Source organism: Zeus faber (genome assembly GCF_960531495.2).
Source record: "Zeus faber genome assembly, chromosome: 13".
Taxonomy (NCBI): domain Eukaryota; kingdom Metazoa; phylum Chordata; class Actinopteri; order Zeiformes; family Zeidae; genus Zeus; species Zeus faber.
The window spans coordinates 8,802,306-8,826,600 of record NC_137198.1 but is presented as its reverse complement, the minus strand read 5'-3'; the positions used below and the strand labels follow the sequence as shown (position 1 = coordinate 8,826,600).

The 24,295-nt window shown below is 45.8% G+C and overlaps 1 protein-coding gene across 1 annotated transcript; it reads left to right on the top strand.

The window, feature by feature from the left end:
• Positions 1 to 692: 692 nt before the first annotated feature.
• On the top strand, positions 693 to 24,057 carry LOC307238795 (guanine nucleotide-binding protein G(q) subunit alpha-like; the record flags this gene model as incomplete). The annotated part of the gene is made up of 7 exons (XM_080011939.1): positions 693 to 828; positions 12,300 to 12,484; positions 13,181 to 13,335; positions 17,007 to 17,135; positions 20,006 to 20,135; positions 21,499 to 21,652; positions 23,322 to 24,057. 7 exons carry the CDS (start codon positions 693 to 695, stop codon positions 23,510 to 23,512), a joined length of 1,080 nt encoding a protein of 359 aa, XP_079868065.1. The 3' UTR covers positions 23,513 to 24,057.
• Positions 24,058 to 24,295: the final 238 nt, after the last annotated feature.

The window sequence follows — 24,295 nt, the reverse complement described above, 5'->3', positions numbered from 1 at the left end:
GTGTTTGCCGCGGACTTTAATGTGGTCCCAGGATAACGACTGTGGATTTGCGTGTCGGGAGATTCACTGCGCTCGCCCCGGTCTCCGAGTGACTCCCGGCGCCCGAGTCGTTTAATCGATCCGTTCGCTGCGAGCGGATCGCTTGCGAGTCACGCGTCACTAGCCGCTCCACCGCAGTTTGGTTTTTTGTGCCTTTTTTTATTTGAACGAAGCGGGTCCAGAAAACAGCGCCGACCGCGACGGGAGCCTCCGGGACCGGCTATCACGGAAGGTTTGACCCGGCGGTAGAACCGGCCTCGGCTGTTTTTGTTTTTGTTTTTTAAGCTGCGGACGCACGGACGTGAGCGTCTTGGGGAAAGGCCCGCCGCCCTCCTGGTTCCCTCCCGGTTCCCTCCCGCCGCCCTCCCGGCTCCCTCCCCCCCGCCCCAGTCTCCCGTGATTCACCGAGAACCGCGCACGGCTGGAAGTCGCAGTTCGCTCTCGGCTTTGGGGGGGACGACGAGCTCCCCATCCCCCCGATCTCCCATCGAGTCCCACCGAGCACATCCTCGCATTCTTCGCGCTCCGGGTCGCAGCGGGGACCGAGGACCCAGGACCGAGGACCGAGGACCGGGGACCGAGGACCGGAGTAGCGGCGGGGGTTGGGGATCCAGAGCCGCGGGCAGAGCGCTCTGCCGGAGCCGGAGGGGGGGATGACGCTGGAGTCCATGATGGCGTGCTGCCTGAGCGAGGAGGCCAAGGAGTCGAAGCGGATCAACGCCGAGATCGACAAGCAGCTGCGCCGAGACAAGCGCGACTCGAGGAGGGAGCTGAAGCTACTGCTACTCGGTACACCGCCCGGCCCGCTCGCCGGCGTCTCTCTTCGGCTGTTTTTTTTTGTTTTTTTGGGGGGGGGGGCGGTGGTGTTTTCACGGCGCCATACTTCGTGGCCTTGCTGAGCCAGGCTAGCTAACCGTGCTGCTAGTCAGGGTTAGCCTTGGAATGGCATGGGCTTCACCACCGTGGCCACTTAATGCTGATTAAGTTATTCACCCAGATAAACGGCGCTGACATCCCGTAATTCACGGTTACGAGTGTTTATATCCACACGGTGTCGTGTGGAAAGTGTTGACTTTGCATCCAGTTGTCTGTCGATCACAACTGTCACCGTTCGCCAGCTGTCACATGCTAACTAAGATAGATCGCATCAAAACAGTGGGCGATAATGATAAAGCGGTAATAATAAAAATAGGAAAACTGGCATTTTGAAATAAACCAAAAAAAAAAAACCCTAAATGGTTATATGCAATAAAATAATAACAAATGGCTTTGTAAAATACTAATTTGGCAATGTACAATAAACCTAAAAAAAAAAATGTGTGTGTATATATATATATATATATATATATATATATATATATATATATATAAATATAAATATAAACGTTTAGCATTCCACAATAAAGGTAAAAATGAATAAAGCTCCGTATCAACAGTCCACACCCGGAGCTGCCTAGTTCTTCCTAGAATCTTCCTCGTTAATGGCCAAGTTCACCAGACGCCACGGTAATCTTTCGGTGCAGATCGTCCAGGTAAGTTCCCTATAGCAACACGCGGCGGTTCGGGGTCGCAGCTTCGGTTCAGGAGAGACGGAAACGCGGTCAAAATGGGGATGGGGATGGGGATGGTGGGGGTGGGGGTGGGGGGGACCGAAGTGAGCAGTGCGGCGTTTTCATCACCAATTTCAACGTTTTTAGTCGCCGCATGCAGTCGTACGACCGGGGTGCAGTGGAACGATGTAGGGAAGACTCGTAAAACGAAGAAGGAGAAATGCACAAATATACAGGCAAAATACATGCAAAACATATCCATAATCAAAATAATATGTGCAGCATGCAGCAAACTATGTACACCAGGGTACAGTGCTTTTTCAGGTGGTAATATCATAATTCTGGCTGTGTGGCACTGTGGGATTAAAGCTTTTTCTCCCACTTGTTCTCTACAGGTATTTGCACTTGAATTGCTATATGCCTTAACGCTCTTATCTGTTCATTGCATTTATTGATTATGATCTGTAAGTGTAAACTTCGTAGCGCCACGCTTTGGGTGGCGAAGGCGTTTCTCTGTGTACTTAGTCGGATGAGCAGCTCAGGTATTTACGTATCCAATGGATGATTGTGTTTGTATTGAATAAGTAGAACTCGACTGCATCGATACCACACTCGAGCGAAAAACGAAGGAGCGTTTCACCTCCTCCCCGCAAACAAAGTTTTGTTTCCTGTGCACGCTTGGTGGTGGTTGCTGGCCCACCGCGTCATGTGAGCCCTTTGGATCCTCGCTGCGCCGAAAGTGGTCTTGGGGAAATGTAGTAATTGCTTTCCGAGGACGGTCGAGAATGAACTAGGTTGTCTCTCCCCTTGTTTCGAAGTGTTTGCTCTCGTTTCTTGGCCACCTAAAGCAGCTCAGGTTATCTGACATGTGTGGCATTCACTTTCAGTCATTTCCCTGCTGACTGCCGCCGCTTAGAGAAGTAGGCCACACCGGTTATACTGTCTATATATACATGTTTTTTTTTCCTCACCATCTGATTTGGTTCTATTGTTTTTTAGATCATGATGTGGGCAAAACGGGGCCGCGGGAGCTCGATTCATCTAACGGATATTTTCCCCTTTGTTACCTGAAAATGTCCCTCTGGCTTATGTCCTGGGACTGCTTTTCAGTTGTAAGACATGCAGCAAAGGATTAATTAAAAACAATTTCAGGAAACACGGGAATGTGTTAACAACTACCCTTCGACCCCGGCGTTATTGAGTTGGGGCTTTACTAGCTGATCGCCTCAGACATTAGCCTGATTGAGACAAAATATCCTTTACCTTAAAGGCAAAGTTTGTAAAAAATGGATAGTGTGTGTGTGTGTGTGTGTGTGTGTGTGGAGGGGGGGGCTGTGTGTGTCTGTGTGCGTGTGTGTGCGTGCATAAGAAATTCAGTGTGATGAGATAGGCAGAACTGCAATCAGTCATGCTGTAAATGGCCTATCCTAAGTGAGTTTAGGCCGTCAGCGAGAGCCTGGATAAGGACGTGTAAGGCAGGATTAGTCCAGGTTTTAATAGGCTTGGTTAAACACAGCCGCTGCTCAGACTCTAAGATGTCACTGACTCCTATTATCCTCTAGACATACTCTTAGGTCAGTGGCCCCCAGTGAGCTAGCTGCCTCTCCACACCTAACTGGAAGAGAAAGACAATCCCTGTCACTGATTCCAGAAGCGTGGCTATTCAAGCGAGTTGTCAAAAGCGAGGCAAAGTAAAATTCTGGACATTTAAAGAGATTGGGCTGCCAATAAAAGCACTCGTACTGTGGGAAAGGGTTTCACCATAGCCTGTCGGTCTCTACCTTAGGGCATTTACATGGGATATTTTATCTGTGATACACCATGTTTGGCTTTGGTTTGAATTTTCCCCTTGTTGGTGTCTATCCAGCAGTTTTATTCCGTCTTTTTTTTTTGAATCTACTGTGAGCCCGTCAAGCTTTTTGAGAACCATTATAGATTGACAGAATTAGAACTACCGTTACCGCTGCATGAGGCTTCTTCACTCGCCGGGAGTGAACCGCCGGTTAAATTTCTCTTAACTCTCAGACGATTTCTAATGTCCGAGGTCTAAAATGATTGCCCTTTTAAGAATACATTCTTTTGTCTCTCCCTGTTTATGTAAAGCATTGGTATGAGGTCTTACATGAGGATGAGGTGAAGGTAAGTGGTAGTTTTGCTGATGGTTTTTTTAGATTAAAAAAAAAAGGGGGGGGGGGGGGCAATTATGCAATGGCTGTGGTGTTGCCCAAGATCTGGCTGCCTTCTTGCAGGGCCATATCAGGCCAGACACGCAGCCTCCTGCTCCACAGGCCAGTAGTTTGCCTGTACTTGGTCAAAACACAGTAGTCCGGGAGCTATGCCCTTTGCGGCATTGGGTGAATTAACTGCTGGAGCAAACGGATGATCAGTAAAGTGAGTGTGTGGGGGGGGGCAACTGCTCTACGGCTTCCCGATGTGCAGGCTGAGCTGGATGCACATCCCTCGGTCAAGCTGCCGATGCACTTCCACAATTTACACGAGGCAACTTACACATGCCTTCTGATAAAAAAACATTTTCACCTGAATTTTAAATAAGTGTTTTATGAGAGTGTAAAGGATCCATGACAACTGTATTCACGTTCTCTCAGCTAAACTTTGGTTTGGGGCAGTACTGCTCTCAAGCGAGGGTTCGAATTGAAAACTGCAGCGGTGGGTAGTTTGGTTCACTTCTAACACCGGAGGCCTCGGTCTGATTCTCAGATAGAGTTTGCAGGTCCCCCTGCCTTATGCCTGAGGCACAACCCCGAACAGGAATAGGTGGCTCAAAAAGAACGATGGATAGTCTGCTCTGCAGCCCAAAAGACGATTGCGCCGCATTCGCTGGCTGAAGCTTTTGCTTCCTTGAAGGAGCTTTGTCAAAGTAATGTCTTAAAGCAGGCATGTCTCCATGCACGAGTAGTCTATAGCCAAATTTTCACTTCAAGATTTTCTTTTTATTTTATTTATTTATTTTTTCTATTTGAGTTGATGGATATGCTGCAGCTTGTTACCCGCTTCAGAAAACCTCTTTGGAAGAGGCTTTGATTCTTCCAGAGAGTGTCGGGTTCAGGCTGAGGACTTAATTGTTGACCTCCCCCTTTGCTGAGTTATTATTTTTTTGTATTATTTTTGATCATATAAGGCAATGCAGACCCCCAAGCTCTTCTCCACAGTGGAGTGGAGTCTGCACCTCCACGTAACGTGTGAGCGCCGTCAAGATTCTCCTAAATCCATTTTCACAACACAAGGGTTACACTTGTGTGTGTTCACTGGGGATTATATTGTTAAATATGTATTGCCTGTGTATTTTTATTTATATTTTACAAACCTGAGCGAATGAGGTAAAATTTGTGTTATTCATCTGTTCAAGCTGTGAGATAATTAACGACTAACTAATGAGTCTCATGGAATTGCTTCTATTTTAAATCTTCAGTCATTTTGCTGATAAAGCTTGTTTCTCTACAGTCTGTCAGAATCTTTTTGTTGGCATCGCACGCCCAGGAGATTCCAGGCACCATCCATCAATTAAACACATTTAATCAAGGTGTAGCAAACCTTTAAAGGCCACCTCCAGCCAATTTCACATCCCGCTTTCCACTTCAAATTTTTCTCCGAAATGGAAAAAGGGAGCAGGGGTTAGACCTTGTCACACACTGGGAAACACCATGGCAATAGGTGATAAAAGACTCTGATTTTCACCGACACAACCAGCTAGCGCCAATAATGGAAAGGCAAAGTGAACCTGGCAACCGCTCAAACTACAGTTTTGAGGTGGAGAGTCTTTGCTCTCTCACCCTGTCTCAAAGAGGCAGGGCGATTGCATAGGGATGGTTTTACTTTTTTGCCAAACACCGCAGCACAAGAGCGTGGCAATTGTTGCAAAAATCGAATCTAATGTATGGGGAGCAACTGGATCTGAGCCTGGCCTGGTCCATTGGCTGGAGTAATGTGGTTTTTAACTAAAACATATTTGTTCTTGTTGCATTTCGTGTCCATGTCGCCCCCCCCCCACACACACACACACACACGCGCGTACACACATCCCTTTTAGCAAAAGTGTTTCCAATATTGGTTGAACATAAATAGAGGTGATAACACAACAGACCGTCAGCAAGATGGATATAATAATTACTCTTGTCGCATTCAAACAGAACTCCTTTTATAATTTGTTTGACCAATCCTATATCGCTCTGGAGCAGCACACCAGCCCTCACGTTCTGTCAAACAACAGCACGCATGTCAGCGACGGGTGAAACTCCCCTCCGGACTTGTAGCGAAATTCAAGTTTAACAACATGTGCACGTCGAGGGGCGGGGAAGCAAAGAGTGTGGGGCAATCAGAAGGTGGTGTCTGTTTGTTTTCCTTCAAACTTACCGAGCGCTACTTTAGGGTAAGGATATGTTCTATTGAAGCCATTTAAAGAGGGTGGTCAGGAGTAGTCCTATATTCACGGAAAAGTAGTGATTTGATTTAGGATAAGTAAAAAAAATTACTTTCCGCCCATATTTGGGAATAATGTTTTCTTTTTTTTTTTTCTTTGGTGGGCTGGGGGCCTGTATAAATCAACTTAAGTTTACAATACCTCATGCATATAAGCAATATTTAGAATTTACAGATACAAAGTGTTTAATTCCGTGTGGGTTTGGCGCCTAAAATGCAAGAGTTTAATTCATTACTACTCATGAAGCTGTTGACTTAACTTGACGTCGATGTGGGAACCGCCCACCACTTTGCATTTGGGCCTTGAATTGTGGTTAGTAAAGCTGCACATGTTTAACCGTACAACTCCAAGAATTTGAATGCATTCATGATTCATTGACGCCGGTAAACAATGGTTCAGCTTTTTTGACGATATGCAAATGCCATTAAACCGGGGACACACTGTGGACCCGTGGGTTCTCTGCAATCCTGTAGATTGCTTTTAAATTGTTACTCTTAGTGTCTCTATTATTAGGTTCCTTGTACACACGGTTGTTCACGTTAAACTGCAGTGCACGGATGGAGAAACAAAGGCACTCTTAAATGGAGTCATGGGTTGGTCTCTTGAGATATCGGGGTGAATGAGGCTAGATGGTTACTGTTCCACATACTGGCGCTACCGTCGTCCCCAGACAGTACAGGGACGTAGACGGGCTTTATGTTTACCACCATTATCTTCAGCCTTGAGTCACAGTGGCGTTTTTGTTTCCTCATACCAACCTGCTTTGCCTGCAGCACCTTCTTCCATTGCCTCTTTCTTAATTTACGGTCTACGGCTACACAATGTGTTATTTCAATGCAAATTCAGTCATCAGTCAATGTCAGGATCCATAAACTGATCGTAATAATAGAAAGGCAATCTTATGGAAACCGTGTTGTGGTTTGGGCTCAGACATTGTTCTCCAAAATTACAGTGGATATACTGGGTTTTTATCTGAGCTCTGACATAAAATATGCATTTAAATGACAAGTGCAACCGAAGCAACGTCTCCATGTAAAACGGTGTGCAATGGCTGCCTGCTACATTGAAGGATTAGATATTCCTGCTAGCACTAGCCCGTTTTTGATGCCAGTATTGCATTTGCTGCTCCCCCACACCCACTCAAACAGAGCAGCACTCAGCGCATACTCACTGACAAACAGAGAAAGCCATCCTAAGGTGGTAAAATTGGGATGTGTGAGTTTGTGAGAGTGCATGTTCTGTGTGCGTGCATGCGCTATAGCCTGTATATGCAATTTGCCGCTCTCGCACACCCACACACGTCAAGCACTCGGCAGATGCAGGGAGACATCCAGTGCAGAGCAGCGCCGATTTGCCTATATACAGACGACAGGAAACACTGGAAAGATGTAACGCAACTGAGAGTAAGGGAGGAAAAGACTACTCCTCCCTTTATCGTGTGTCTGTGTGTGTGTGAGTGAGAGAAGTGGGCCATCGCACTAAAGGTAACGTCTATGCCTCGAGGTTGACAACAGGATCCCTCTGATTCCACTGCCGGGCAGGCAGCTGGTGTGTGTGTGTGTGTGTGTTACGTAGCTCAAGGCTGCCTTGGCTCCAACGTCTTCCGTTGTGTCTCAGACAGTCGAGGTCTAGAATTTTGTACACTATGGGATGCCTTAAAACTTCCCGCCTTTTTCCTGCATTTGTTTGGAATTGTTGCCTCCCACACAGACACACCTTGCTGGTGCCAGTTTTGATCTTCTAACGCCTTAACTCTGCTGTTACCATACGGGTGTATTAGCCATGCAGCGGCTGCACAGGTTGAATAAACCTCACACAGATAACCCAAGACAATTTGGACTATGTGGTTAGACTGCTAGGCCACTAATTTGCATGCGTTTTTACCGTGATCCAAATCCCTACCTCAGAATTTCCCTTGCTCTTAGAAAGTCAGTGTCGCATCGGTGTATGTGCCACTGTGCTTGTAGACCAGTCTTCATGCTTTGCAAGAATAATGCACGTGTAACTTACACACAATTAACTACACATAGTACGGCAACCCGTGCCGAACTAAACCTGCTGAACTGAGACAGTGAGGTTGGGTCCATCAGGTATGGGATGGCGTACAGTAGTTATTTAAATGCTTATGAAAGCTGGCTTGCCGCCGGAGGGTGCAGGTGAAGTGTTGAACCGCTTGACACAATGGCTGTTTGAATGCGTTTATTTTTTTGACAATGTATATCTTTTATTAACCTGTTGTATTTACACTTTGACTTGCCCTTGACCTTGTTGATGTCCCCTCTGCTCCAAGAAACAATTTGCTTCCACATTGGTTAAGTGCTAGTGTGTAGGCAGTGCACCGAACCCTGTGCTGTTAGATCGCCGTCTCTTTCTCGTGCTCTTTCTCGCTCAATCTCGATTGCCCGTCGCTAGCTGGAAAGCAAAGCGTTATCCATCCCAAGTAGTGTGAGCTATTAAAAGGTGACCTCCTTTTTCTAGGTCATCACTAAAAAAGAATGGATGGATTCTAGTTAACGAATGTCCAAATTCCTGACAAGAAGGCGGATGGGAATGGGCAAGCGTATTTCAAGCCCTGAGTCGAGGGGGTGGTTGGCGTAGGCGTTGCTGATGGGGTTGGGGGAGTTGATGTAGTGTACTTCGTAGCGAGAGGGGGTAGTAAAGGACATGGAGTAGTTGCGGTTTTGGGTTAGTGAATGGGGAGGGAGAGCGAGACAGAGACTGGTAGTGTGCCGTCTGGTGAAAGAGGGAATGCAACAGTGGATGGGGGGAGAGAGGGAGAGAGGGAGGGGGCGGGCGGGCGAGCGAGCGAGCGAGCAAGAGGAGGGAGATCTTGTGACGGGGTCACGAGAAATAAATCAGACGTTTAGCCAGAGAGTGATCCTTCTGCTCCCTCTCGGAGGCAGTCTGCAGTCACTGCCAGGACACTGTTGCTGCACCCGAGCACACAAAGGAGACATACACTCCCTGCTGCACCTCGCTCTGCTCTCCATACGTCACGCAGACCATCGTGTTTCTCACTAGAATTAATGCTGAGGATTGGCACAGACCGCCACATTGATAAAGCCGCTGAGCTTCATTCATTACATTTTTAATTTTTTTGGAAACGAGAGACATCGTATGTCGGTCATTAAGATTAGGGCCCTTCTTTCGGATGAAGGAATCTCGGCCCCCATCTTCCTGATTTAGCATTTTTTTTGCGCTGAGAGTGAACAGAGTGGGCTAACTTGGTTTTCTGTATCTCGTTTGGGAAAGCGCTCGCTCTCTCGGTCTGCACCGATCCAGAAGCGGTTGCTTCTCCCCACACCCTTACTGAGTCATTGGCGATAGGAGCCCGCCCGGCACTGACCTCAGACAAGCCTCGTCGTAACTCTCTTTCTCCCTCTCCGTCTCTGGTCTGAAAGGCTCACGGGCGGGGAGGGGGTTCTCTGTGTGTTACAGCCGAGATGAAGAGCACAGAGCAAGCCTGAGGGGCTCACAGTTATATTTACTATCTGCTAGGAAAGAGGAGAGCAGGGATGGATGGGAAAAAAATGGGGGGGGGGGGTGAAAAAGAGAGGGAGTCAGAGGAGGGGTTGCTATGGTAACAGAATATGGCTGCTCTTCAAAAACCTTGAATGTAGGTGGTGTGTGTGTGTGTGTGTGTGTGTGTGTGTGTTTACCCTTGTCTTTTCCTTTTACTTCACAGATATGGATCTGTGTTGGATCCTTTTTTTTATTTTTTTGGTGAAGATTGAGGATTCAAACGCCACCAGCTTTTTGTTTTTTCTTTTCTTTTGAGCTGGGGGAAGTTGTTCTGGGCAAGTAGGACAGCAAGTAATGCTTTTAAATGTGGGGTAGGCCTTACAAGCCCCCTTGTCAAGTGGAGATTTATTCGGCAAGCACCGTAGCTCTCTAAATATTGCAACGTTGACTCTAATACTGTTGATAGGGCCCTTGCACGCATTAACAGCCAGGATCTTCCTCGGTAAAGCTGCACTGTAGTGCAGGGCTGCAAGAAATGAATCAGACCAATTGTTGTACAGTAAATGCCTTCAGTCTTCTGTCTCCCTTCTGGAAAACCCCCACACCAGTAAAAAATAGAGGTTTACGGGCTTCCAACCGGATAAGAACACAGGAGGACAGGAGAGGAAGGCTGCAAACCTGCAGGCTTTTGTAACATGTGTAGCACCCGCCCCTTGCTTTCTCCTTTTTGAGCGTTATTGGCCGGGGATTTTGATCCGGAGTGGAGGATAAGGTGTTGAATTGTCTTCGAGCCAGGCCGCGATACCTGGCCCCCGAGATTTTCCTTCCCTTTTCCCTCAACGTGTTCTCACTCGCACACAGAGAAACATGGTCAGAAGTTCCTGCCGCTGGGCAAAATTAAGACACTCCGCCTATCACTTACTATAACCAATTAAGCATCGTCAATTTCCTTAAAGGGAGCTGGTGGTGGTGGAAACTGCCACTTATCCAGACTAGATTATGACTGTTTTGATGAAACAATTATGTAGTCACCTGGGATGCTTTAGTCCACGTTAATATTTATTTACAAACCTGCTAGAGACTAAAGCCGTTCAAGCTGATCTTAAAACTGTCTGAAATAAGTTGACACAAATTAATCAATAATAGAAATACGAGCGCCATTCCCACTTGAGATTGCTCTTACTCTGACATATGTCTTGTCTTGGATCACAGGCTTGTTGTCGCCTGGACAACACACACACACACGTTCTAATGGAACCTCCCATTAGAACGTCAACCTATGACGGCTTCCAGAGTCAGCGCATCTATATAGATCTGTTTCCTGGTAGTGATCTGTTACCTGAGTGATCAATGGCTGATCACCTGGTTTCCACTTGCAATTTTATTATTAATTATTCGTATTTAATTATATCATCACCGTATATAAGTCATAACCCGGAGCCGCAACTTATCACCGGACCATCCGCGCCACGCGAGACCACCGTGCCCAAATCCTCCACAGGCACCACAACAGCCTCTATGCGATTAATAAATAGAAAAAACAACTTTGGGGGATGGTAGCTCAGGCGGTAGAGCTGGTGGTCTAGTGATCTAAAGGTTGCTGGTTCGATCCCAGGCTCCTCCTGTTAGCATGCTGTAGTGTCCTTGAGCAAGACACTTAACCCCTAATTGCTCCTGATGGCTGCGTCCGTCGGTGTTTGAACAATTGTAAGTCGCTTTGGATAAAAGCGTCTGCTAAAATGACTAAATGTAAATGTAAATGTAACTTTGATATCAATCCACGTTTTTTTATAAAAAAAATAAAATAAATAATAATCTAAGTGCGACATTCCAGATAACGCGGCATCTTCCGCTGCAGCACAAAAACCTGTCACTGCAGCAGACATGCGTGGTAGAGTCAACTCGGCGCGTTCTCTACGTAACTTTGTTTTTTTCCGCAGTTGCAATAGTAATACAAACATGGTAATGGTAATAATCGTAAATTTCCATTATTTCATACATAATGCTTTTCATTCCTTAGTAAGATATTACAAGTAGCCTTATTTTAATATTCATAATGATTCGATGGGGGAAAGGGACTTTTTTTTTTAAATATTTTTGGTTAATGTGGCTCCTGAGCTGAGAAAGGTTGAGTACCACTTCTATAGAATGATTTGTTGCTTGCGTTTAGTGAATAATTCAGAAGGTAAGGAACTTAAATAAAGAATTGCATACTAAATTGCCATCGCAATATTGGTTTAAATAAATAAAGAAATAGCAATTATTTCATTTTCCTCAATCGTTCAGCGCTAGAGAGAAATATTTTGCCAGGTAGACTGATTGTCATCACCCCCCCCATCCTCCCGCTTTATCTTCCAATGACTCCCATCGTAGGCCCGGGTGAAACAATGGAAAACAAAGCGATTATTTCATTTGTCTTCAAATTACATTGAGGGAACGTTTATGTCATTATTTCCCGGTAGTTCAGTTGGTCGACTCGGCCTTTCGGTCTTCCTCACCTCATTCCCAGCTAGGTCTCAGGATAATTATCAAAACAACTATTTTTTTTTTAATAATATTATAAAAGAAATACCTAGATGGTGAAGGCTGAGATTGTACATTAAAACATCTGAAGCAATGCTGCCTGCTGTGTTCAATCGCAAAAGACATGACGCCCTTTTATATTTTGAAGATGCCTGACGTTCTTAACCTGCAAATATTTTATTTTTTTTCAGAAGAGATATTTTGTGATTATGAACTGTACCTGTACTGTATCCCAACATGGTTTCTCTCCATTTATGCCACTGCTGTGTGCCCCCCCCACCCTCCAGGAACGGGAGAGAGTGGCAAGAGCACCTTCATCAAGCAGATGAGGATCATCCACGGAGCAGGCTACACAGATGAAGACAAGAGGGGATTCATCCGCCTTGTTTACCAGAACATCTTCACCTCCATGCAATCCATGATCCGTGCCACAGAGACCCTCAAGATCCCCTTCAAATATGAGCAGAACAGAGTGAGTGCCGGTCCACTGGTAGAGCCGGGCCAGAACCTTAGCCACAAGCCGGGCTCATTCATTCCGGAATGTCCATTTCATTCTTTGAAGGATATGTTCATTGATGGAAAAGAATGAATCGGCGGTCTGTCGCGGTCCGTGTTAGTTTGCCAGCTTGTCGAAATTGACATCACAAGGGTGTCTGCAGGTCCTTAAAAAGTCCCAATGTTCTAAATTCAGTATGCAAATATTACCCTAATATTAAAAATACCCTCAATTAGTGTTTGAATATACATTGCAAAGCAGAGGGAAGATTTTAGCTGATAACAAAAAAAAAAATATATATATATATAACTATTTTATATAACGTTAGTTATATTAGTTATAGTTATATTTTATATAAAATATAACTATTTTACTCCAGATTGTTTTTTCAAAACTACAATTTATTTCAGGTCGCCTAGTGTGTATGCATTCTTAAAAAAAAAAAAAAAGATTATAACGGCTTCCTCCAAGCATCCATCACAGAAATGAATTGTGTCCAAGCGAAGTCAAAGAAAGTTTGGAGAACTAGATTTTAAATTGAAATAATAGGCAGAAGGAGCAGAATCTCCCCTTTCTTTTCCTCATCCTGCCAACATCCTTGTTTCTTCTATTGACGTACCTGTTTACCTGTTTACCTGTTCATCTGTTTTCCTGTTCTCCTGCCGTCCTCAGTCTAACGCCATGCTGGTGAAGGAGGTGGACATCGAGAAGATTAACGGCTTCGACCAGCCCTACATCACAGCCATCAAGACCCTGTGGGCAGACCCGGGGATCCAGGAGGCCTACGACCGCCGCAGGGAGTACCAGCTCTCCGACTCCACCAAATAGTATGTCTGTGTCGAGGCCTGCGTGCGTGGGTACAAATGACGCCAGCAAGCCCATTCTGCCCTCGCGTTTTTTTTTTTTTTTTTTTTTTTTTTCCTGACAATTGCCGGACGATTTGTGAGAGTGCGCATGTGTTTTTATTTGATTTAAAAACATTTTTTTTGCGTACAGGATTAAATGTATGTTGTCTGAGTGTGAATATAATGATCATTTTGACCCTTAAGAACGTTCTATATAGGGTACGATGCTAACCTTGTTTTTATTCACAGGCCACATTGATTGATGATTAATTTGAAAATAATGAGGTTGTCTTTCCACCTTCTATATCTGTCTACATCAGTGTTTCCATCTTTAAAATTATGTCTTAAAGCTAAAATTTACCTAGTATTCCTAACCTTCATGCAGGTAAACACACGAGTAACAGTCAGTTAGAGCTGGGTTTTAAAAAAAAAAAAAAAAAAAAAAAAAAAAAAAAAAGATTTTTTAAAACATACTCTAATGGGATTCTATTATTTAAATTTCTGAATTGATTTTAAAAAAAATTGCAATGTCAGTACTTTTGTCTGGAAGTTATGCAACCGTCTTCCCTTTAACCTAAATGCCACCATAGACACACATGAATGGAAGATTTAGACTGTTCCACAAAATAGTGCAGTCACATACGTCAGATGGTGTAGGGAAATGTTGGTAGCATAACAAAAAAGGTGACGGACTAGAAGAGTTAATGACAAGAGGGACAGTTGGTAAGCTATTCAAAGTACAACATAAGGCTTTATCTCCTCTGGTAATTAGGAGCCTAATTGAAATGTACCGAAGAATATTCTCCCCATTACCCTAGTAATTACCCTCCTATATAGTAGTATATTCATCAACTACATAATATATATAATATATATTGTTTAATATATTGAGATATATATATATCTCTCCCCTCTTATATCTCCTCTTGTGTTGCCTAATACGGATCCCAAAGTGTGCTGAGCTCCCGGAGCTCATTAACACCTGTTTTGTAAAAACAGAACTAGGGGGGGGGGTGTCGCCGGACCACCCTACATGGTAGGGCACGTTACAACTACAGTTACAAGGGAATATGGAAGCAACGCAAGTTCATTTTGCGTGGAAATTTGTCAGAGAAACGCAATGACACCTCCTTCCGACGACGGAAAAGGGCCCCGACACAGAGGGGGAGCCTGAGAGCGCGGTATGTGAGGTATGTAGAAAGCGCTAAAAATTTAATTAAAATAGACGAGGAATCTTAGTGCAAAACCCTGCACATTAACGTTGGGCGAGCTGGCTATACCTTCCATCTGGGAATATTTCACTATTTAGCCGCTTTTATACAGAGACCCCGCAATACGGAAAGAAGATCCGTCTCTGACACAGCTTTGCTCTTTTACACTGAACCAAACAAAGGCGGCATAATGCCGCCCCCGTATGTGATTTTAGATGGATGCCGTGACCATGGGGGCGTGTCGTGGAGCACAACGGCGTCGGCCTCTAGTGTGACGCGCAACATATGGTTCACACCGATATAATAAACGTATCATTTATAAAATTATTTAAAATGATTTAATTAAATAAGCGTGGAAGTCCATTCTGGGCCATTCTGCCCATTCCATCTCCAGGCTCCAAGCTCTGACGGAACTTGATGTGTTTTTTGGGATTGCTTCTCCATGTGGGGACTTCTCCGTAGAGGAGGGGAATGCATGAAGCTGCTGTGGCAGAACCATGTACCTAACACCCAAACAAGTTTGAATATATTCTTTGAATATATTCTAATATTAAGAATAATAAAGCATACAAATTCGAATGGGATTATAGAGGAATGGACCCTGATGGGTCCATTATGACAAGGCGCAGCTCCTGAATGGAGTTTATTTTTCCTGCGACCAACCGACCAATGAAACACTTGCTCATCGAAAGCGTCACACCCCTGTTCCGCCACGCCCGCTGTGCCTTTCACACAGACGGCGTTTCGGCCCCGTTTCACCTCTGTGGCTACCGCCGCTGGCGGCTCAGGTGGATCAACGCTCCCCCATTCCGTCTTCATACCTTTTACACAGAGCGGCGAGGCGGAATAACGGCGCCACATTCCCGCCTTGCGCAGGCTGTGGAAAAAGGGGGCTTTTGATTATCTACCGGCGTCTCACAAATACCCTCCATTTTGCTAGCCCTGGCTAGTTGCCCAGAGACAGTTGGTCGTTCGCCTCATACCGCCCCCTGGTTGGGCCCTTAGGTATTGAAGTTCAATTTGACAGTCTGTCATCAGGACACGCGTTCGTGTGTGTGCGCATTTTTGTTCATGTCCTTTGTGCGCAAATGACTTAGTGATTTGCGTCTAGAAGTGTGTGTGTGTGTGTGTGTGTGCTGCTTTCCTCCTCCCTTCCAGCGTCACCCATACTGTGTGTCACATGTGTCTCCAGTTACCTTAGCGATATAGACCGTGTGACCGCAGAGGGGTACGTTCCCACCCAGCAGGATGTGCTGAGGGTCCGTGTTCCCACCACGGGAATCATAGAGTACCCATTTGACCTGGAGAATGTCATCTTCAGGTACCCTCACCGGAACCAGGGCCACAACAGCCGGAGTCTGACACAAACCACTGAGAGCCATCAGCACCCTAAAACACTCCCCCCACAACTATATATATATATATATATATATATATATATATATATATATATATATATATATATATATATATATATATATATATATATATATATATATATATATATTTTACTCTCTCCCCCAGGTTATTGGTCTATATTGGTGTTAGTGCAATATGGTGGATCAACGTCAGTAGACCTCAGTGGTTTGTGTCCCGACTCGCGCTGAGGTTCTGGGCCCCGGTTAGAACTCCGAGGCTTCGAGGCACCGGAGCACGACGGAAGCCGACACCAAACTCCAGACGATGGAGGATTAGACAGCCGCGCTGCAGCTTTACCAGGAAGTCGCATCGCAAAATCTGTCAAAGCCAACGAATTTGGGATTGGAACCGTTTGGATTTATTTGAGAATCGGGGGGGCGGGGGGGTGCACGCACTTCCTGGTATCTCCGGCCAGAATTTGCCGTCTAAACCTTTATCTTGTTCCGGGCCGCTACACTTTCTGCCGCCCTGACTGTTGCCACGGGCTACCGTCACCGATGCCACCTTTCCGTGACTGTCTCTCTCTCTCTCTCACACACACACACACACACTCCTCGGAGCTCGCTCTTGAGATTTCAACAGTTTGATTCATTGCTAACTCCTAATAAAAAAAAAAAAACCGCTGCTTTGCGGATTGACCAAAGACAATTCTACAGCAACATAATTGCTAATTGTAAAGTGGAGTTTTGAGGGATTCAGGTGTTGAAACAGTAACGCCAACACCCCCCCCCCCCCCCCCCCCCTTTCTGGGATTTGGTTTCTCGTGAAGTGTTTCCCACAGGACTGAACTATTATTCCTGGAATGGGAGGGGACCTGTGATTATCGTCTTTCATGCTTTATGTAACTGTTGTTCCTGTCGTTTTCTCTTTATCTTGTTTGTTTTTTTGTTTTTATTGTTGTTTTCCCTTCTCTCTCTCTCTCTCTCTCTCTCTCTCGCTCTCTCTCTCTCTCCCCCTCGCTCGCTCTCTCTCTCTCTCTTCCTCTCTCTCTCTCTCTCTCTCTCTCTTTTCTCGGCTGGCTAGCTATCTTTCCGATCTGGATCGTATCGCGGATCCCAACTATCTCCCCACCCAGCAGGACGTACTCAGAGTACGCATCCCCACCACAGGAATCATAGAGTACCCCTTCGACTTGCAAAGCATCATTTTCAGGTAGAGAAGACGACCCTCCCCGCCGCCTCTAACCTCCCCCCCCCCACATGTTAACCCAGCTGACCTGATGTCTGTGTGTCGTGCCGCCAGTACCGCTGGTTTCGCGTATTTTGTGTCTCCCCAGTGATCGAGAGGCCGGGCCGGGACTTTTTCTAGGACCGAGCCGTCGCCGCTCTGTGCCGTTAACTCCGTCGTGCCCGTACTCCTGATTTCTCATCATCGGCATGCAAGACGGGGGGGGGGGGGGGGGGCGTGTGCGCGCTAACGCTGTGGTAGTCTTAAACTTTCTGTGACACCCCCCACCCCGCCTCCCCCAAAGGAAGTCCTTAGCGCGCGCACATATACACACACACACACACACACACACATAAACACACACACACACACACACACACACACACACAACCTTCCTCTCGTGAGCCCAAAGTCCTACATTTTGGAGCCCAGTCTCTTTAAATGGGTCACTTCGCTCCTCTCCTCTCGCTTCCTCCTCCACTCCTCCTTTTCTCTCCGACTGGCAGAGGAAACGAGGTCGTCCTCTTCGCGGCAGAGGAGTGTTATTTTTGGCCGCGGGTCCTATAGGGCCCTGATTGGGCCCCGGGTCCCGGTGGACCACGGTGGACTGGGCCACCGCCAGGGGGCACTGTTACATAGTGAATTGGATCGCTTATATGTCCGACACCCCCGACCCTCTGACCCCCCCCCCCCCGGTGAGGGATCGCTCTGCGCCCCCGACAGGACACACAGGTCCGCGTTTAGCGATTGGCCCCAAAAAAAACGGAAAGCAGCGTCCTGCCCTTAACGGTATTGTCTGTACACAAGCACAATAATTAATGTCCTCAGTTTCGAACGCAAAGTCTGTGGTCGCGGATGGGAGCTTAACGAAACCGGGAACCTTAAACTCCCCAGTGAGAGGACCTTGCCGAAAAAGAAGAAGAAGAAGAGAGAAAGCTCAGGAAAACGGAACCAGAGGACTTCTGCTGCGACTGAATGGTTCAGACCAAGCAAACTGAAGAACGAAACGAGGCTGAAGCCTTCCATGGGTTATGTTGTCTCAGTTCATCTCCTCGTCAAGGTCTTGCTTTTTGAGATGGATATTTCCAATCTCGAGGCGTGCGATAAGACGAAACGGCACGCATGACCAGCGTCGGAAACCACCAGAGGTGCCCTCTGTAGCTCTTCAGACCTTCCTCTCTGTCCTTTTTCACTCCATCCCTGCGTCCAAAATGGCGTTCTTTTTTTGTTTATGCGTAAATGGTATGCGACAAGTACCATGTGCTATGGTTTCGCACGGACTCAAAAACGTGTCGCATACTAATTTGGCGTTCTGAATCGTATTCTAGTTTGCCATTTCAGATGCAGCGCGACTGATCTCCCTTTTTAATTGTTATTTTTTCCTCCTCCCTCTACATCTGTTCTGTTTCTACACTTTCTCTCCTTTTGTACCCCCCCCCCCCCCTCTCGGATTTTTCCCCTCTGGCGACTCGCTAGAGTCTCGGGGCCCTCACTGTCACTTTGTCGTGCGGGGACGGCCGCCGGGGCGCCGCGCAGCCCTCCTCCCGTCCCCTCACACACCGTTACACCAGCTCAGCCCGGAGACCGGTCCAGCATCAGATGAGCCCCCCCCCCCCGACCTCCCGGTCAATAAGGGGAACGATGAGAACTCCAAAGGCTCTCATCGTCCAAATACTTAAAGAACAGATGAGAGACGTAAAGTGAAGGTGCCTGGGAGGGCAGGGAATAAACCCCAAAACATCTTATGGAGCATTTTTCTCTATAGATGTTAAAGAATGAATGTTATTTAGTCTACACACCTTCACACGCCCCAATTTATTCCATGAAATGTCGAACGATTGCGCTGAAAGAGGCGTTTATGGTGATGGGTACTAGATGGGTTGATGGGTATTATTTGTCTAATACTTATCAGCATAAGCAGCTTTCAGTTTAATGGGTTGAGCAAACGACCACAGGAGCAGCATGAGTTCCACCGTCGTGTGCAACTCTTTCTCTCAACTGATGCTAGATCTGTTTTACCGGTCCTTTTTTTTTTTTTTTTTTTTTTACTTTGCTAATGGTGGCAGGCACATTTCATTCACGTCTTCTAAAGACAGGTATGGGTCACCTGTGTCTCGTGTCTGTATATACGTGTCTGTGTAGTGACAATGTCTCCTGTAGCAGTGAAGAGCTCCCGTTTCTCAAGCTCCTTTGAATCTTTGGGCTTGAATCCATCAGACATTGATTAGACCTTTTTATTATTATTTTTAATTATTTTTTAAAATTGTATTCATTTTTTTATTCTCAACCATTCTTCCTGAAATGTAAGGCCTCAAAACGAGCAGTTTTCTTAAACAATGGGTCAGGATAAAAAAAGAATCCTAGTTCTACTTCCAGTGTGTCCCCACATGATTGTAAAAATATGCTTCCATGAGCCCGGGTCCCTGGGTAAGAGACTATATTTTTCATTTGGGTCAAACGCTTAAAGTGTTTAACGAACACTTACGCTGGAATCCAGCTGTCAAGGATCCTGGACTCTTATTGTCATCGTCTAACTGTTTGGGATTTTTATTTTATCTTTCCTTGTTGGTGTATTTTGATTCCATAAGTGCACCAGAAAGTTCCTTTTTTAAATTGTATTTATTTATTTTTTTGACCTAAACATTACCAATAGTTGACACCAGAGAAATTTTTGGAACTCAACATATCTTGTGTGATGGATTCATGCTGTATTCTTTGGCAACATCTTGTTTGGCCACTGCTTTTTGTCTTGCGACTATTCAAAAAAAAAAAAAATTCTTACAAAGAATTTGTTCTCATTATTTCTCCACTTGCAATTCCTCACTCTCCCCCCCCCACCGTGCCCCGTCCATCAGGATGGTGGATGTTGGAGGTCAGAGGTCAGAGAGGAGGAAGTGGATTCACTGCTTTGAGAACGTCACCTCCATCATGTTCCTGGTGGCGCTCAGTGAGTACGACCAGGTCCTGGTGGAGTCGGACAATGAGGTAGGAGAACACAGACACACACACACACACACACACACACACACACACACACTCGCACTGAAACAAATAGTTTGAGGATGTGGTGGTGGAACGATGTATTCACTGTACTATTGCAGTTAAAGCAGCACTATGCAACTTTTGGTATTTGCACTCCTACAGTTTCTGAGTGCATTTGCACTTTAATAAAACTGTTGTAAAACTCGGTCGGGTAAAATAAATTTTACCGGACAAATTTGAACTTTATCGGTCACGTTTCAGTAACAGTCGATGTAAAAAATGCAAATATAATGTACACCTACAGTAGGTTACAGCGCCCCATGCACGGACCTCGCCTCATTTCCCTCGGTCCACGGCTCCGGGGGAGCCGCAGGGAGAGACAGGGCCCCCTGCTAGCGGTGTAGGTACCAGATGTGCTTGGCCTGGAAGAACGGCTCACGCGCGCCAAACAAGCCCTGTGGCGCAGTGAAAGTCAGGGATGTCGCGTGCGAGGTCCTGGGCCCGCCACTCACCCGGCCCATCTCGCCCGCCCGTCTGTGAGGTGAAGCTGCTACGTGTCAGTGTACCATCAAAATTATTTTGAAGCTGTTATTTTTATGTAAAAAAAGTCACATAGTGTTGCTTTAAATATTTTTTCCCAAATACACAGAATTCTGCACTACACCAAAGAGATGCACGTACACACACAATGAGCAGAAATTATCTCTCCTCCTTGTAGTTTGCACATTTGCCTGGTTTTTGGAATGTTCTCCTCCGCACATGAAGCATAGTGAGTGCAGCTTAATTTGGTAATCTGAAATGAAAGATGATAATGAATAGATGCATAACAGAAATTTGCCAAATCCAGAAATATTGCTTCCAAAATTGAATTACTGTCCATTTTTAGTTTTCCATTAGTCAGAATTATAGTGGAATTGGACCGCTCTCGTCATTGGAATGGCAGCTGGCAGGAAGTGTGTCGCTCCTGTGTGGGAGTATTGACTTTAATGCCGTTTTGAAGTTTGGTCAAATTGGTCAAACAAAAAAATTTAATGTTATTTATTTGAATGTGGAATGACTTATTTAGACTTGGAGTCCTCCACTAATGCCAACATTTTAAACGCGTCTATCTTTTTTTAATGTTGCGTTTCAGTATGAATACATAATTGAAAGAACGCTGGGAGTCCCTGTTCGCTTATCACGATTAAATCCGAACAAGAAATTAAAAAGCACCGTTAGAAAAAAAAAATGCTCGCGTGAGAAAGGTCCTGGCAAAACGTTTTGTGATTCACATTGGAAGCATTGGAAGTTTTGTTTTTTTTACTTTATGAACCCGGACTTATCCGGCTAACTCTCTCCCCCCTCCCGTTCTCCTCCTCCGCCCTAGAACCGCATGGAGGAGAGCAAGGCGCTGTTCAGGACCATCATCACCTACCCCTGGTTCCAGAACTCCTCCGTCATCCTCTTCCTCAACAAGAAGGACCTGCTGGAGGAGAAGATCTCCTACTCCCACCTGGTGGACTACTTCCCCGAGTTTGACGGTGAGTTTGTCATATGTGTGTGCCAAAGAGCAAGAGTGTGTGTCGATACACACCCGCAGCAGGAAACCTCCAGGCCTTATCGCTCTCGGCCAGAAAATGCAGAATTCGGCTGACAAGTCGGTCGTCCTGTTAAGAGTAGCATATCCGTGGAGTGTATTTATAATGTTGCATTTGAATCATTAGACATTTGTTAATTTGACAGCACACTGAACAGACCCGGAGCTATTTATCTTACATTTGAAGCCGTTTGGCACGAAACCCTGCAGATACTGTCGTGCAAAGTCGCACAGAGTCATACATGTCAATAAAGGGAGAGAACTCAAACACTGTATAACAAACAGCGAGAGTTTCAGGTTACAAATGAATTCACGACAGAAATAAATAAACACGCGGAATACGTGTGCCTTATTACCTTAGCTGAAAATGTCAGTGTTCTTATCAGCACTTTGTGTCTGTAAATACCCGGGATTGGGTGCTCGGGCTTTGTAGTCAGACTGAAAAGAAAATGATTGGCATCTATCCATGCCAAAGACACAGTCAATAAGGAGTACAAGTGATGCAGAATAACAGAATGGTAACTGAGATTATCAATGAACAATCAATTGCAATATACTGTATACAAAACTTATGATAAACAACAAATGTAACCTGAAAATATAGCAGCAGGCAGCAACATACGGGGTCCAGTTTAGTCATGTCAGGTACGTTAAACAGTTTTCTGGAGTTCTGTAAAACACATCGTATTGCACCTAGGTCGGTGGATGTTCCTCTTGTGTTGTTTAGTTTAAATGTCCCTCAAGAACAGTGTTTTAACAATGATGATCATTCCTGGATCGTGCGTCGCGGATGCTAAAGAAAGGGACGGTTCCTCCAAAGGTTTCCTAGAGCCTCCTGCGGTGCCGAAACACCTTCTGTGACCAAGCACGGGGGTTACAGTTTTCAGAGTTTCCATTAAACGCCCCATCGGTTCGAGATGTCTGTCGCTGGATGTGAATGACTTCCCGAGAGACGAAGCTCGGACTTTTATCATTTCGGGTGATGACGTCTCGAAGCGCCCCGCTCCTGAAACCGATCAAATCGCGCCAACGTTCTTCTCCCTTCCGGTATCATCGCCACCGCTTTGCATTTAAATTTTTTCCCCGAATGCACATCGGTATTGATCCAACTCAGAACGACGAGACGTCTGAAACGTCCCGGTTCAACCACCTCCCTGCGCCCTGCGGTTGTCGCGTTCCAGGTACTTTTAGCCCGAAAAACTCCCAAGAAGATTAAAAACAAAATCCGAGCAATAAAGGAAAAACAAGCTCTTCTTCGGGTTTAGTTTTTTTTTTTCCTCTGCCCTATTGAACGGTCATGAGTAGTGGTGTTAAGTTGAAAAGAATAATGTATTTCTGTTCCACAGTATCCTTTGGAAAAATGTACCTGCTGTGTTTTTAATACATTTATGCATCTAAATATAGAATGGAAGCAGTGACTTATATGACAGAACTTTAGACGTAGAAGAGTCTTGTCTTGTTAACCCTAAACTGTGCCTGAGTTAATAGGGCCCTCTTGAAGTGACTTTATTGATTAAAAAAATAAAAAATAAAAAAAGATAACCCACAACCGTCCATTTTCCATATTATAAATCCTCCTTTCTGAGAATAACTTTCGGGCCTCCGTCCCCCAGGTCCCCAGCGAGATGCCCAGGCGGCTCGGGAGTTCATCCTCAAGATGTTTGTGGACTTGAACCCGGACAGCGACAAGATCATCTACTCCCACTTCACGTGTGCCACGGACACTGAGAACATCCGCTTCGTGTTTGCCGCCGTCAAAGACACCATCCTACAGCTAAATCTCAAAGAGTACAACCTGGTGTGACGGCCCACGCACGGGCAGCGCGCACACACCCCTCCCCATTGCACAGAGGAAAAAAACAAACAAAAAAAAAAAAAAACGCACACCCCTACCAGGAGTGTGCACTCAACTCCATACGCATCAAACAACATACTACGCCCACATGCACATTCTATCTCTCGCTCTCACACACACACACACACACACACACACACACACACACACACACACACACACACACACACACACAGATATACACATAAACACACATACCAATAGTAACCTTCCTGTTTTTGGGGTACATTATATCCGCAGACCCCAACCCACCTCTTTACGCCCCTCATTTCTTTCACCAAAGCTCGCCCTCTTCCACCTTCTATTGGCAGCTTGCTGTGTCAGAGCCCCCCACCCCCACCCCCATCCCCAAATTCTGGTCCATGTGTCAGATTTGGCCCTGGGCTGCCGGCTCTGGCACACTGATCTGGCACTCAGACCGTGTCGAGCGGCCTGTACAGTACGGAGGGGACTTTGGTGGTTGTGTGTGTGTGTGTGTGTGTGTGTGTGTGTGTGTGTGTGTGTGTGTGTGTGTGTGTGTGTGTGTGTGTGTGTGTGTGTGTGTGTGTGTGTGTGTGTGTGTGTGTGTGTGTGTGTGTGTGTGTGCGTGCAAGTCTGTGTTTGGGGCAACAAGGACCTCGTGGAGATGTGTTTGGTGGCTTAAGCCCGAACCCTCCCAGTCGCTGGCGTGAGATCAGATCCTTGGTGAGGCAGAAAGATCGTTCTGTAGGCTACCTCCTGTAACACCCAAAG